Genomic DNA, 13,878 nt, shown 5'->3' with positions numbered 1-13,878 from the left:
CAAGCTTTTTTTTCAAATGAAGTATTCTGTAAGCTCTGATGGAGCTCTCTGTGCAATGAAGCAAAAAACAGTAATGCAGTATCTTGCACTGAACCAACTTTTGCTAATTTAAGAATATACAAAGGCTAGCTCTGACTCCATTAGATAAGGCTTCAAACTTGGCATTTTTTTGCCTTTTGGACGTTCAACTCTATACTTCCCTTGGATACAGCAGATCTGCTTGCCTCCACTGAAGTTAAGAGGAAAAACCTACTCATGCATTAGCTCTGTGTGAGCATAAACATGCACATAGGACTGTGATCAACTGGTTTTCTGTTTCTACACAGTAATTCCCTATCTTTCTTCCAGCTTGTATCTTCATTGTCAAACACTCACCTGAGGGGAAATCAGGGGTGGAGCGGAGGCTTGGTGTGGGTGAGCGGGGAGACAAGCTGTGAGTTGGAGAGCCTGGCAAGCTCTCTCCCGATGACAGCGATCGGTTCAGGCAGGAGAAACTCCGGCTTGTATGAAGAAGGGGTGACGGCTGCTTGGCCAGCTTTTTAAAGAGAGATCTCCTCCTAATGTGAGGACAGAAGATCTTTGTCAAATGCATACTCCGGAAAACATATCACTGGCTTTAACAGGATGTGCTGATATCGCAACAGACATGTAATAATCTACAAATTCTGTGAGAACAACTTTTTATACTCAGAGGTTTAGAAATCTTTAACAATAGTACTCTGATTTGTACCATGTGGCCTTTATTGCATGTTTTTCTTTTTTTCCCCTGTACTGAGAAAATGGTTTCTGAGTAGACAAAAAACTAGAACACCCTCACCCCAAACCACAAACACACCAAAAAAATAAATTTCTCACAGTGTCTATCAAATACATGCCATTTACACTGCACTTGAATTATGAAACTGAACGAAGAATTTGTTCACTGTAAAATATACAAGAATTTGGCACATCTTAAAGGACTTACAATGTATATATCAGTCAAAACAGCATACATTGTAAGACATACAGAGAACTTTCACTGTTTATTACAGGCATACAAGATAGTATAACAAACTGAAGTAAATGGAATGGGAGAAGAAAAAATTAGGGGTTTTCTTATGGGGCGTTCCTGTTTAGAAGAGGTAGGAGGACAACCAGAACTGTCCGGGCTGCCCCCTCATCAAGAGGAAAGGCAATCCTAAAGGTCCCAAATGTCTTTCAATCTATACTGGGGCATCCTGAGTAATTATTAAAGACATAGAAGCACATTTTCACAAACATTAGAAACTTGTTTCATATTAAACTACCACTCACCTTTCCAAACTCTCTTTCTTTTTGGTTTTCTTACTGCGTCTAACCATTCGGCTCCTATAGCTATTTCTTCTGGCTGGTCCTGTTTTTATTGACGTATTCTCAAAGGGTGTTGTAGTAATTGACACTTTATTACCACTCTGCCAAAATAAGAATGTTCCAAGAGTAAGTCATTAGTTACTGTTCCTACAATAGACTCCAGTGTTGGGTTCTGCTTCTTGTTGAAGAGTCAGGGAAAAAAATTATCTTGTCTCAGTTTCACAAGCAGCCCTTAAACCCAAACCTCACAAGCCATCTATTCATTCCTATTCCTTGCTTACTGCTACAATCCTACGAACACTTTCCAGGGAGTAAGCCCCATTGAACTAATTCAGTTTGCAGTGAAGCTCTGCATAAATAGGAGTTATGCATGTTAACGCAAGAAGCCAGTTACATCCAGGAGCTGATAGAGCTGTGCAGATTCACAAAAGTAATATAATAGTAACATGAATGAAGCATCTGATTTCATTAGGCAACGTATAAAAAGATCTTTTTTTAAAAAAGGAATTGTGCCTCTGGACTTACAATCTAAATATTCACCTAGATGTTGTAGCAGCAGCACCATGAATATAATAATATTAATGTGCTTTTTGATTAAGCATACATCAAAGTATGAGCACATATCTGAGAAATGGGATTTAAGACTAGTATCTCCTCTTTCTTGGATAAAAATTAAAGTGATTGTCCTCTCAGCTGTATGCTCAACAGCATATGCAGGCACATTCTTTTTCACTGTCTGGTGGATGGGCACAGTATCCACTACAGTCACTTAAGCCTTTTCCGTAAAAAACTGAAGGAAATTGTAAGTGAAGTTGTTGGTAGTGCCAAAAGCAGTAATAGGCAGTTATTACACAATAACCAACTCCCAAGTTTTGAAAGAACATCTTGATGGCTTTGTTGTAACATGAAGAAAAACAAAGTTACATCTAGCATGCCATGTCCATTCTGTGGAAAAGGCGAGTGTGCAACTGAAAGGACCAGCTGCTGAACGCCCCCTTTAATACAGCAGTGACATTTGTCAGGTGTTATCAGAAACGCTGAAAAGGATGAAATATTATTATACAGTTTGGAGGAGGGATAATTGCAATGAGTGCTTCATTTTATATCATTACACTTGTGCTATTTTTCTCTTCACTGACTTGTGAATGCATCTCTACCGCCACTGCATGCTTGCTTGCCCCATCTCTGCAAGGGGAGCATTCAAGCCCCAGTTTTATTATGTTTAAGTGGCTTTATTAATCCTTAGGCTTCTATTTTCCACTTGACTAGCCAAATGTACATGGTTCAGAACCACCAACAGATGCCCAGGGCAACCCAAAGAGAGTTGCAATAACAGAATTATTTATAGATTTTAAGAGCTCTTCTGATTTTGAAAGAGAGACAAAAGTGAAATCCTCATTTACAAGTTGAACCAATACACACAGAAACTTTCCTCTATCTTAATGTTTTATCAGAAACTGAGATCTCTTGGAACTGATACTTATACATTACTTTTATGCTACACTAACTTTATTTTCATGATCATAACTGTCAACTGAGCATCTTGAGATGTAAAGCAGGAGTCACAGTCACCCCAGCATGCATCTGATGAAGAGAGCTGTGGTTCTTGAAAGCTTATGCTACACATAAGTTGGTTAGTCTTAAAGGTGCTACTGGACTCTTTACCTTTAACAACAGCTCTATGACTTCTGTGTGAACAAGACCATGGACAGGCTCTCCATTAATATGAGTGATCAGATCGTCAGCCTTCAGTCCAGCTTGATAAGCCGGGCTTCCTTCTTCAACATTCTAGAGACCAAAGGAGGGAAAAAATATCATTCCTATCTTTTCTTAGTAATACACGCAGAAAATAATATAATACTCTTGCATATGTCACAAGAAGGATAAAAAACAGAAGGCTGGGTTTCACAAGCCTCCCCCACCACAGCTTTCAAACCATTTATGTTCTGGAGTTAGTACAAGAGGTGTGAATAGCTTCAGTTACTTCCACATGCTTGTTAATATCATTGAATAGGGAAAAGTACAATTCAACATTGCTGAAACTGAGTTCATTCAAAATTTCAAATAACAGACACCCTCCCCTAGGGCTGAATAGGGACACAGGGTTCTTCTCTCACCAAAGATGTTAATTTTCTGCATTTCTTCCCCTGCTCTAGTCAAGCTAATTATATTTCACATTGTACCTCCACATCCTATCTTATTTCTTTGCAATACCCCTCCCATCTTCTAACTGGGATATAAAGATTCAGAGATTTCCATTCCTTCTTATATCAGATGAAAGAAGCTAATACCCTGGAAAATCTTGCTGGTCTTTAAGGTGCTACTGGATTCCAATCTTGCTCATCTAACTGCAGACCACCATGACTACCTATCTGAAACCACTCAACAAGCGACTTTCTTGATCAAATGAAAGTCATCATTCTAAATGGGAATCAAAAAAACATTTTAAGATTTTGAAACAACTGTCTATGCTGTGATTTGTCAAGACACTTTCTGTCAAGACACTCAAAGCAGTTTGTAATTTAAAATAATGAAAGAAAAAACAAGCAAAAATTGACTCAGGAAAAACAGTTCTATTTTTAATCTCTACATTTCAAGCCATTTTAAATTGGAGGAGTGTGTTTTTGGAGAAGGTTGCTGTTTGGTAGTCTAACAAAATACTGCATCAATCTAAAGTTAATTAAGTATAAAAACACAATTGATGTTAGAAATCATTTAATGTGGCTGCAATTAAAATCCATGACGATACTACGAAATCTTCTCAGCCACAGACAAAAAATGAAGCTCTAGTTATATTGAAAAAGAAGAAGAAACAACAGAAAACCAAATTATGTTTTCCCCCTTCTACATAACATATTCATAAAATTGAGCTTGTTTCAAACTGATGTGAGCAAATTTAATAATCCTGATTGGGCAATGGAATCCTTGCTAAGATTTTGTCAACAAAACTGCTTCCATCCATTAAGGATCTATCCCACTGATTTTTTCTTCTTTTTCTGCAATGAATAATTTGTTTCATAGATATAATCTTGACTCCATTCAGTTCATGGAATGTTAGTACATCAAAGCAAAAGCACTGTTGGGCAAACTAGTGCTTAACTGTAGTCATTACAATTAAGCACTAGTTCACCCAACAATGTTCATGAAGTCCTTGTTTCTGAATCTTTCACAGAACCACAGAGTTGGAAGGGGCCATACAGACCTTCCAGTCCAACCCCCTGCCAGCTGAACAGGAACTTAATTTACTCGGTTAAAGAATCAGAAAATAGAAACTGCTGTAGTTTTCTTCTGTCAAAGCGCTGGTTGACCTTTGGACTGAGGAAATGTAATAGGCAAGTGACACGATCATACCTTTCTCATGTCTATGAGTCTGAGCAGCCCCTTGGTTTACTGAGGGATAGTGGATGATGAAAAGATAAAGGAGACAGCTAGAGCAACCGTGAAGAGTTAGGACGAATCCCACATTGGCTAGAATTCCTTTTAAAACCTACTCTGTGGTGGTGATGGCAGCAAAGAAACATTTCTCTGCCACCACTGCATCTGCAGAATTTTGGAAGTCTTCTGGGTGGTTGGGACCCTGCTGCCATCTGGCTTATAGGAGCCTGTTGCAATTGTTTTCCTCAATACCTCTCAGATAAAATCTCTTTCACCCATTCCATTATTCTTACTTGGGTTTGGGTAGATCTTAATACCCACCTTGAGTATTAGTTTTTGTATTTGTTTTTAAAAAGTTGGATACAAATATTATAATAAATAAATGTTTTAACAAATAAATGTAATTAAAAGATTAATATGGTATTGTGAATGCTTTTTCAATGAACTTACGCTAGGGACGTTTTCGGGAATTATGCCTCTATCACTATTTAGGGTAGCTGAATACACATTTCCTCTTTTAAAACACAACTATCAAGTTTAATTTTAACTTTAAATCTACATTTATTTAGAAAGATGATCCATAATACATTTAGTTGTAACACCTAATTCAGTTTACTAAAGTTATATTGGTAGGTTATTTGCCTTACTAAACCATAAAATAAAATAGTATGACATAACAAATAACTGAACATTCTGACCCATAACTTCTTATCCAGAGCCTTGGGCACATGTATATGACTGAAATTATTCATACAGCTATTTAAGTAATATCTCATTGGTGAGGTGACTGACTAGTAGATTCATACCTATAGGACCTGGGCTAAGAAGCCCATAGTCACACTCAGTTTAACAATGAAGCACCAATTGCATGCTTAGCTCTGCAGAAAACATAGAAACCGTGACAAACCTTGTCTTGTCCTAAATTGTCTGTTTTAGATGGTACATAACATAATAAACATTCTGTCCGCCTGAAGAGAGTCATGGGTAACTAGCCGAAGTACCATAATGTTAGATTCAGATGAGCATTTGTCTGACCAGGATCAGGTGATATATACTTGACAAGGTAAATGGAAAAAGCAACAATTTCAAACCCTGATAAAAAGAAAAGCCAGATTTGGGGGGGGGGGCTTTCCCTCTTACCCAAACAATATGTTGAACTGTGTAGATGTCACTGTCACCCACATACACTCTGATTGCTCGGATAGTGAACCCATACTTTTTGCCAGATGTGTGGATTATGACTGGTTGGTGAGGACTTGCAGAAGCGGTTGAAGAATCACGGCTAGGAGAGGAATCCCTTGAGGATGATGGATCTGAAGACATGGAATGAGGGGACATAGGGCTTCCCAAAGGAGACACACCAAATATATCTGGAAGCAAGAATCCAACTTTTAACAACATATTCTGAATTTGTGGGTAGATGTTAACACTAACACCTACACACCAAGACGACCGAATATAACTGAACATTAAGAACTGCTTCTCTTCCATCCTGAACATTTTCCAAAATGCTTGCAACTGTAAGTTTTACATACCGTTACAAAACTGCCAAATTAGAAGTTTATGAACATTTGAGCATCGTACATACAGTTACATATTTTAAATATTACCTTCTACACTTCTAACTTTTTAGCTATACAAGTCCCTTTTTCAATTACAGCACAAAGAAAATGTTTTGAGGTCACTTGGGTTTAAGAGGCAAAAAAAGAAAAGACGACGACAGCAGACATTTATGTGGTTTCTCTTAACGCCAAATCATGTATCTGTGTGTAAAACTGTACCATCCAGAATAGTCCCTCTCTCTAAGACATTTTCAGAACAGGAATACAGATGCAAATGATATCTGCATGATGAAGGTTCCTGCACTCTAAGCATCTGAGGAAGCTTGTGTTTTCCTTTCTATTTCAAGGCTGAAGGAATAACTCAAAGGTCTGTCATGTGAGAACTTCCTATCCTTCTCTATGGAGATAAATATTGTGCACGAGCAACAGAGGTACTCTCCTACTGCCCATACAGACTACTGTCTTGCTTATAGAAATATGTTTTTAAAAAAACAAAACACAAAGCTCTCTGTGTGTGTCAAGCTCCATGCATGAGTTGGAGTCACCTGATCACATTAAAATCTGAATGACTTATGAAGCTAAGTAGACTTTTGTATTCTGTAGCAGTGTGTCAAAGAATGTCAAACAGTTCCACAGATTATGGTCTGGCTTATTACTACAGACTTAGGGTAAATGCCAAGAAAACAATGACATCTGTATCTGAGAAAATTACTGGTGCAAGAAAACTTGCACTGAGGACACACTGCATAAAGAAAAGGATAATACAAGTATCGATTTCATAGTTATAATTGTAATCTCTACCTCCTGGGATCATGAGGGAAAGCGCACTAGCAGAGAGGGACTTTGTGACTTTTCCGGAGATTTTCTTTTTCTCTGTAGTTTCTAATCGCTGACGAGCCACACGAGATGCTGATTCACTGGATGGCTTTGAGGAATTATCTGTGCCGTCCACACTCTCCCTTGTTCCATTTATCTGATCCAAGTGCTCTGAAAAGCTGCCAACTGCAAAAAACAAGAGAGAGAAACAAAATCAAGAAACAAGAAAAGCAAGAGTTGATGGGACATTTTCTAATAATGTCACACAAATTGATTAAATGTTAGAGCTAGTGTGGACATCATTATTTACAATGTTTAGGGATCATAAGCAAGACTCAAGACTGCACTCCCTCCACTATCATACACTAACAGTGCAGTCCGAGGCAGAATTACTCCAAGTCCATTGCACTGTAATAGTCCTAGATCCTTATTGAGTTGGTCACCAAGATTTGAGTTCAAAAACAACAAGATTTTCAGACTATAAGCTTTCAAGAGTCGAAGCTCTCTTCTCCAGGTATCTGTTGACAGTGACCAACACATTCATAACCCAAATGCAACACTGAAGCAGGATTTTATTTGTTTTTATTTATAGTCCACCTTTCTCAGTGGGACTCAAGTAGGATTATAAGTATGACAAAACTATTCAATCAGTAAGCCAGTTACAAAATATGATATTTGAAAGATAATCATATTTAAATCTAATAGCAAAGATTTTTTTTAAGACAAAGCAATTCTGTTAATCAGCAAGAGGATTACAAAATATGATAAAATTTTAATTGCAACAGGAAAGGTATCTATTAAAAGGACAAATTAGGGACTGGGTAATAACGTGTGTGTTATGGGCTGTCAAGTTGCCTCTGACCTATGGCGACCCTATGAATGAAAGACCTCCAAAACGTCCTATCATTAACAGACTTGCTCAGATTTTGCAAACTGGAGGACATGGCTTCTTTTAATCATCTTGTTTTAGGTCTTCCTCTTTTCCTACTGCCTTCTGCTTTTCCTAGCATGATTGACTTTTCCAGAGAATCCTGTCTTCTCATAATGTGACCAAAGTAGGATAGCCTCAGTTTTGTCATTTTAGCTTCTAGGGAGAGTTCAGGCTTGATTTGATCTAATACCCACTTATTTGTATTTTTGGCTGTCCATTGTATCCACAGAAGTTTCCTCCAGCACCACATTTCAAATGAATCCATTTTTTCCCTGTCAGCTTTCTTCACTGTCCAACTTTCACATCCATACATTGTAATAGGAAATAATAACATAATAATAACATTCGATTTATATACCGCCCATCTGAAAAACTTAACAGCCACTCAAAGCAGTTTACAAAGTATGTTATTATGATCATGATTATGATTATTATACACACAACAATCACCCTGTGAAGTGGGTGGGGCTGAGAGAGCTCCTAGAAGCTGTGACTGACCCAAGGTCACCCAGCTGGTTTCAAGTGGAGGAGTGGGGAATCCAACCCAGTTCTCCAGATTAGAGTCCTACCCAGGGTTTTTTTCCCTGTGGAAAGAGGTGGGGGAAGTGAAGTCATCACGCACAGCACAGCTGCAACCCAGGAGCGCTCCCGCGATTTGGGCTCCCGCACATGCTCGCCCCTTACTTGACTGCCGGGCCCTCTGCCACAGGCCTGGCTGGCTGTCTCCCCTGGGCAGCCTGGAACACTGAAGGTGTGAAAAACCTGAAGATGAAAAAGCTGGCGGAAAGCCTCGAAAGCTCAAAGCTGCACTTTTGAAAAAAAGCTGGCAGAAAGCCTTGAAAGCTCAAAGCTCCCCAGTGGTAGGAGAGAGAGGAGAATCGCCCCACCCCTCCTCCCAGTGGGTGAAATAAGCGGCTGGAGCTTCCCCTGCTTCAGCTGGGAGGGGGGAATCCCCCTCCTATCAGTGAAGTTTAAAGCCCGTTTGGGGCTTCCCTGGCTTCAGCTGGAAGGTGCTGGTATGCCATTCCATGGTGGTCCGGCTGAAAAAAAGCCTTGGTCCTGCCGTTCCTAACCACTACACCAAACTGTCTTGGCCACATCATTTTTCTCTAGCATGAAAAAATGACCGCCTGTTTTAAGTAATGAGCACCTGTTTTAGGGCTCAAGGAAAGGTGCCCCAGGTCAGTGATTGATTTATAATGGACATTAAGAACTCATTGATGTGCTCTGCACATGCTCGAAGTATCCAGGATCAGCAAGGATATATAGATCCCTCAATGTTACCATGTGCTTTTTGCAAAGGCCTTGGATAAGCTCACAGATGCACATTATTTAACACTGTACTGCATCATAAGTTTGTAGTCTTTAAACCTGCACAGCCACTCTTCCACATATGAATACAAATACTATTTTGTACAATAGTGATTGAACATCATGACAATGTATACATCTAAAGAATATTTGTTCATAAAAACACAGAAGCGACTCCCACCTGTGATGTAGAAGTACTTCATCATAATATGATCTGAGCATGGGGAAGTAACAAGGATAATAAGATAAACTCCCCGAGATCATACCCAGTTCTCTCATAAGTGACCCCACTGTGTGTTTCTAAATGCTTAACTGGGATTTGCTGTTATGTCTGCACAAGCCTTTATATAACTTTACAGAATGGTTTCCGGTAACTTGGGAAGGAAAGAAGCTAACAATTAAGACATATCTTGTGTCATTTAACTATTTATGGAAGACTAAAAAAAATTCAGCAGTAATACAGCACTCCTTTATTTGAAGTCTTTTATCTCTTGAGCTTGCTGATGGAAATAGTTATTTACATTCTGCTGTAAGAGGATCAACAATGTTTGTAGCTTCAAAAAGCCAGAGAGATTTTGTCAGCAAAAATTTGGTCAACTGCCTTGAGAAATAATTTGTAGTGACTGTGTCTATTTTAAATAAAATCTGGCATTGGTTTACATGTTGCTTGTTCTATAATATGACAATTGATTTTAACATCATCAACTGCTTATCTGCATAAACCATATTTATTTGAATCTTGTTTACTGTAAACCTTCCTTCACAGCTACAATTAATAAATGAAAATGCAATAGAAATATATGTAGCAAGTGTTCCATACAGTACGTCTCTGGCTTAGGGGGGAAAATAAAATGAGGAGAAAGGACAAGTTTTGCATTATTTGCAGTGGAAATCAGCTCTGGAGAGAACTGTCAAATCTGCAAAAGAACTAAACCTACTCTTAAACATTCCTTAAGTTCCTGCTCAGAGCACCCTGGTTACAATACTCTCATAGAAGAGTTGCTTGTTTTACTGAAATTCAAGAAAATTTTGATCTCAGAATCTGAGGAGAAGAAAATTATCTCCCCTAGCGCTGACACTGTAATTAACAAATCTAGATGACTCTGTCATTTTGAGTGTAGAAAATACTTCACTGTGTGCACTCTACCTGACAATGTGGAGCTACTGATAGTGCTTGCTGGAGTTGTTACGTCTACTTCATCTTGAATTGTTTCCTCATTAACAAATGCAGCTTTTTCTTGTTCTTTACGGGCTCTGACAGAACGTGAGGCTTCTTCTTGATCTCCTTCAGCAGATATGGCCAATTTTGGAAGCAATCCTGAATTGTGATGTTGCCTGGAACTTTCAGTATCAGAGGAGACAGATGTAGATAGCTGTTGTCTGCATTTAAAATGACATTTGCATAACATAATTAATCAGGTGCACACAAACTGAAACCTGTACAGCATATAAAAGGTTCGCAGATATTGCAGTAAGCAGATGAATTTGTCCATTTCTCCAGGACAATATGTGCTTTTAACAGTAATTTCTACTCCAAAGAGAGCCAGAATGGTATAGTGGATTGAGTGTAGGATTGGGACAGGTACACATTTCAGCTCATGAAGATCAGTGAGTGGTCTTGTCATTTACGTCTCAGCCTAATCTGTTGTGCAGGCATGTTGAGAAGATAATAATAAAAATAACAATAATATCTGTTATTTATAGTCCGCTTTTCTCACTGAAACTCAAGGCAGATTACACAGTATAAGATAATATGTGATAACCCCACATATGCCTTGGGTGGGACACAGCTATAAAATTAATACTTACATTTCAGAATATTCCGAACTCCAACTTAAGGATTCTGCAGATGTTAGTGACACATTTTTGGCTCTCTCTGTTGCATCTTCCTTGTCTTCAGTTTGATTTCGAGTTATTCGATCTATACTACAAAAAACCTGTGCAAGGAGGCAAAACCACAGAGGCAAAATTGATAGCTAACTGTATCTAAAGGACTTCAGAAAAAATACTCATCACACAGAGCTCTGCATGCTTTAAATACTTATAGGCTAGTATCCTGGAGTTTTAAAGGCCTTTAGTAGATGATGAATGAATTTCCAACTTTGCTCTTAAAATGATTTTTTCAATTCCACTCTCCTTAGCTTATCAAGCTAAGCAACAGGACAGCAAACAGTATTTTTTCTGTCATAAAGATACCTCATTTCCTACTACCCCATAGGTAGTGGGGTCCTGAAACCCCACCTACCTTCGCTTCTGAGTGTATCACAGAATCCATGCACATCTCTCATTACTTCTTAACCATAAAGTCATTGAAAAACAAAAAGCAAATCCCAGTGAGCCATTTAATAGCTATCAGTCAGGGGTGCAAAGAAAGATTGGGGGTGGGGGGTGGGTGGGGAAGTGAACTGAAATTGACCATGAAGATGAGAATAAATTACTTTGCTAAAAAGATTTAGGAGAAGAAAACAAACAAAGTGGTCATCAGAATCCAGTTGTTTATCTAACCACCTGCTTACTAAGCTTGTCAGCAATGAGGAAAAAGTCAAGCTATGAAGTATCAGGCTACTCTTTCAGTATTAATCTCTCCGAAATACGGAGAAGCTGCCTGCAAAGAGAAGATTTTAATGTTCCTCGTTGCTGAGGAATTGGATTCCTGCTGCCAAGTCATGATAAAGGTTTCACTTCAGTACACAGAGAGCAAGACCTTCTATCACCTTCCCCACTTCTCCATTCTTAAAATGTCTCAACAGATGAGTGGTGATTAAGGATTATTGCAGACAAGAAAATGTATAAACATGGAGAGGGGAAATATAAATGTCTGCTGTAAAGAAATACTTTCCACTGAATCATATTCTGAAAAGAATGTGTTTGTGTGTGTGTATAAAATTGAGATGCTATATAGTCACCCTCCTTGAGTTTATTTACTCTTAGAGCCAATCGTTCACAAAAGTTCAGAGTTATGCAGCTATAGGAATATGAAAATATATATTTAAAATGACTAAAACAGAATTTCAAGCATTTCTTTTTAAAAAAGATTCTCCATATCACATTTAGTACTCTTCTTTAAAAGCTGATTTCACTGATACTTTGGAAAAAGTTAAATTAACACATAATTGATATACATTAAACTACTTATCAGTTTGCACTTTTATGAACTCAACAGTGTAGTAATTTTATTTGTAGGATTCCGAAGCTTACCTCTATTTTATGCAATGTTAACTAGCTTATTTTCCTTACTACATCCAGGTTCTTTACTACATTACTTTCTTACTTTCAAAATTTTAAAGTTTTTGAGTTCTCCCAAATTTGTGGTGCAGTTTTGTTTTGGTAGGGCACCCTGACCTGGACTGTCCAGGTGAGCCTGATCTCATCAGATCTCAGAAGCTAAGCAGGGTCAGCCTTGGTTGGTAATTGAAAGGGAGATTTCCAACAAAGAGCAGGGTTGCAGAGGCAGGCAATGGCAAGCCACTTCTGTTAGTCTCTTGCCATGAAAACCCAGCAGGGGGCGCCATAAGTAAACTCTGACTTGAGGGCACTCTTCACAATCATGTGATAGAGCAGAAAGGGAGAGAAAGAACCCTTGAGTACACGTAGAGTAGAATACAACCATTTTAGTATTTGTTTTAAGGAACCCAGAAGCATGCTCTGGATATTTTCCCAAGCAGCCCCCAGGGAACCAAATAAATACTACAATATGTTAATAGGAAATGACCCTTACAAAAAGATACAAGTGAAAAAAAATCCTTATGTTTCTGTTGCCATTCAAATTCTACACATGTATATGAAAAAGGTCTCCAATGCTTTGCCCCTATAATTTACTTTTTGTTCTCCCTCCATCTCATTCACTGTAAAGTATGGTATAGCTGAACCATATACTGTATGCAAAAGTAAATATTCCTTACTTTTGAAAATCTATGCGAACATGAGGAAAACTGCCTAATCTCCAAATTAAAGTCTTCATCATTTGTGTCATCTTCTTCTTCTGTTTCCATATGGTGGTATTTCTCAGAACGTGCTAAAAAACACAAAAAAAATTTGTGATTAGGCTTCATTAGGCTTGAAAACCTAATGAGGCCTAATTTTGTTTTATTGTTTCAAATACTGACAAAGAAATTCAACAATATTGTCTGGGACTAAAGACCTAATAAAACAAGCAAACCTTCCTAGGGCAGTAAAAAACAAAAGGTATCTTAACAGTACTATATAAGACTTCACATACTGTCAAAGTAACTTGTGTCGTCTTCAGATTCCAGTTGTGGAATGAACTCTGCTTTCTGTCTAAGCAAGCTATTCCAGTCTAGATTTTGGAAGAACGGGTGTTGTTTCACTTCATACGCACCACCTGGAGGAGCAAGAGGAAACCATCTGGATTTTTTGACAAAGAAAGAATTCACTTACATTTATTTTATGGCAATAGTACCTTTCCAAAATAAATTGTTCAGGTTGTTATAACTGAAAGCTACAGTCTATGGATGATGCTACCAAGTTGTATACAGAAGTTACAGGTTTATCTTATGCCATCGTTTCAATTATAGCAGGATCCAGTATTTTGGT

At 38.2% G+C, this 13,878-nt stretch overlaps 1 protein-coding gene across 2 annotated transcripts in view; it reads right to left on the bottom strand.

Annotated features, from left to right (window-relative positions):
* LOC129335200 (microtubule-associated serine/threonine-protein kinase 4-like) overlaps positions 1-13,878 on the bottom strand; it is a 325,787-nt gene that overhangs the window by 6,730 nt on the left and 305,179 nt on the right. For both annotated transcript variants that reach the window (XM_054987644.1, XM_054987642.1), the window contains 9 exons: positions 13,544-13,666; positions 13,227-13,339; positions 11,134-11,261; positions 10,472-10,704; positions 7,068-7,268; positions 5,845-6,074; positions 2,995-3,117; positions 1,294-1,430; positions 376-557 (listed from right to left, as the gene is read on the bottom strand). In XM_054987644.1, the coding sequence (XP_054843619.1) occupies positions 376-557; positions 1,294-1,430; positions 2,995-3,117; positions 5,845-6,074; positions 7,068-7,268; positions 10,472-10,704; positions 11,134-11,261; positions 13,227-13,339; positions 13,544-13,666 (1,470 nt within the window). The remainder of the gene's footprint in view (positions 1-375; positions 558-1,293; positions 1,431-2,994; positions 3,118-5,844; positions 6,075-7,067; positions 7,269-10,471; positions 10,705-11,133; positions 11,262-13,226; positions 13,340-13,543; positions 13,667-13,878) is intronic.

Source organism: Eublepharis macularius, chromosome 8 (genome assembly GCF_028583425.1).
Source record: "Eublepharis macularius isolate TG4126 chromosome 8, MPM_Emac_v1.0, whole genome shotgun sequence".
Taxonomy (NCBI): Eukaryota; Metazoa; Chordata; class Lepidosauria; order Squamata; family Eublepharidae; genus Eublepharis; species Eublepharis macularius.
Note: the sequence above shows the minus strand (reverse complement) of the source record. Positions and strands in the feature narration are given on the sequence as shown.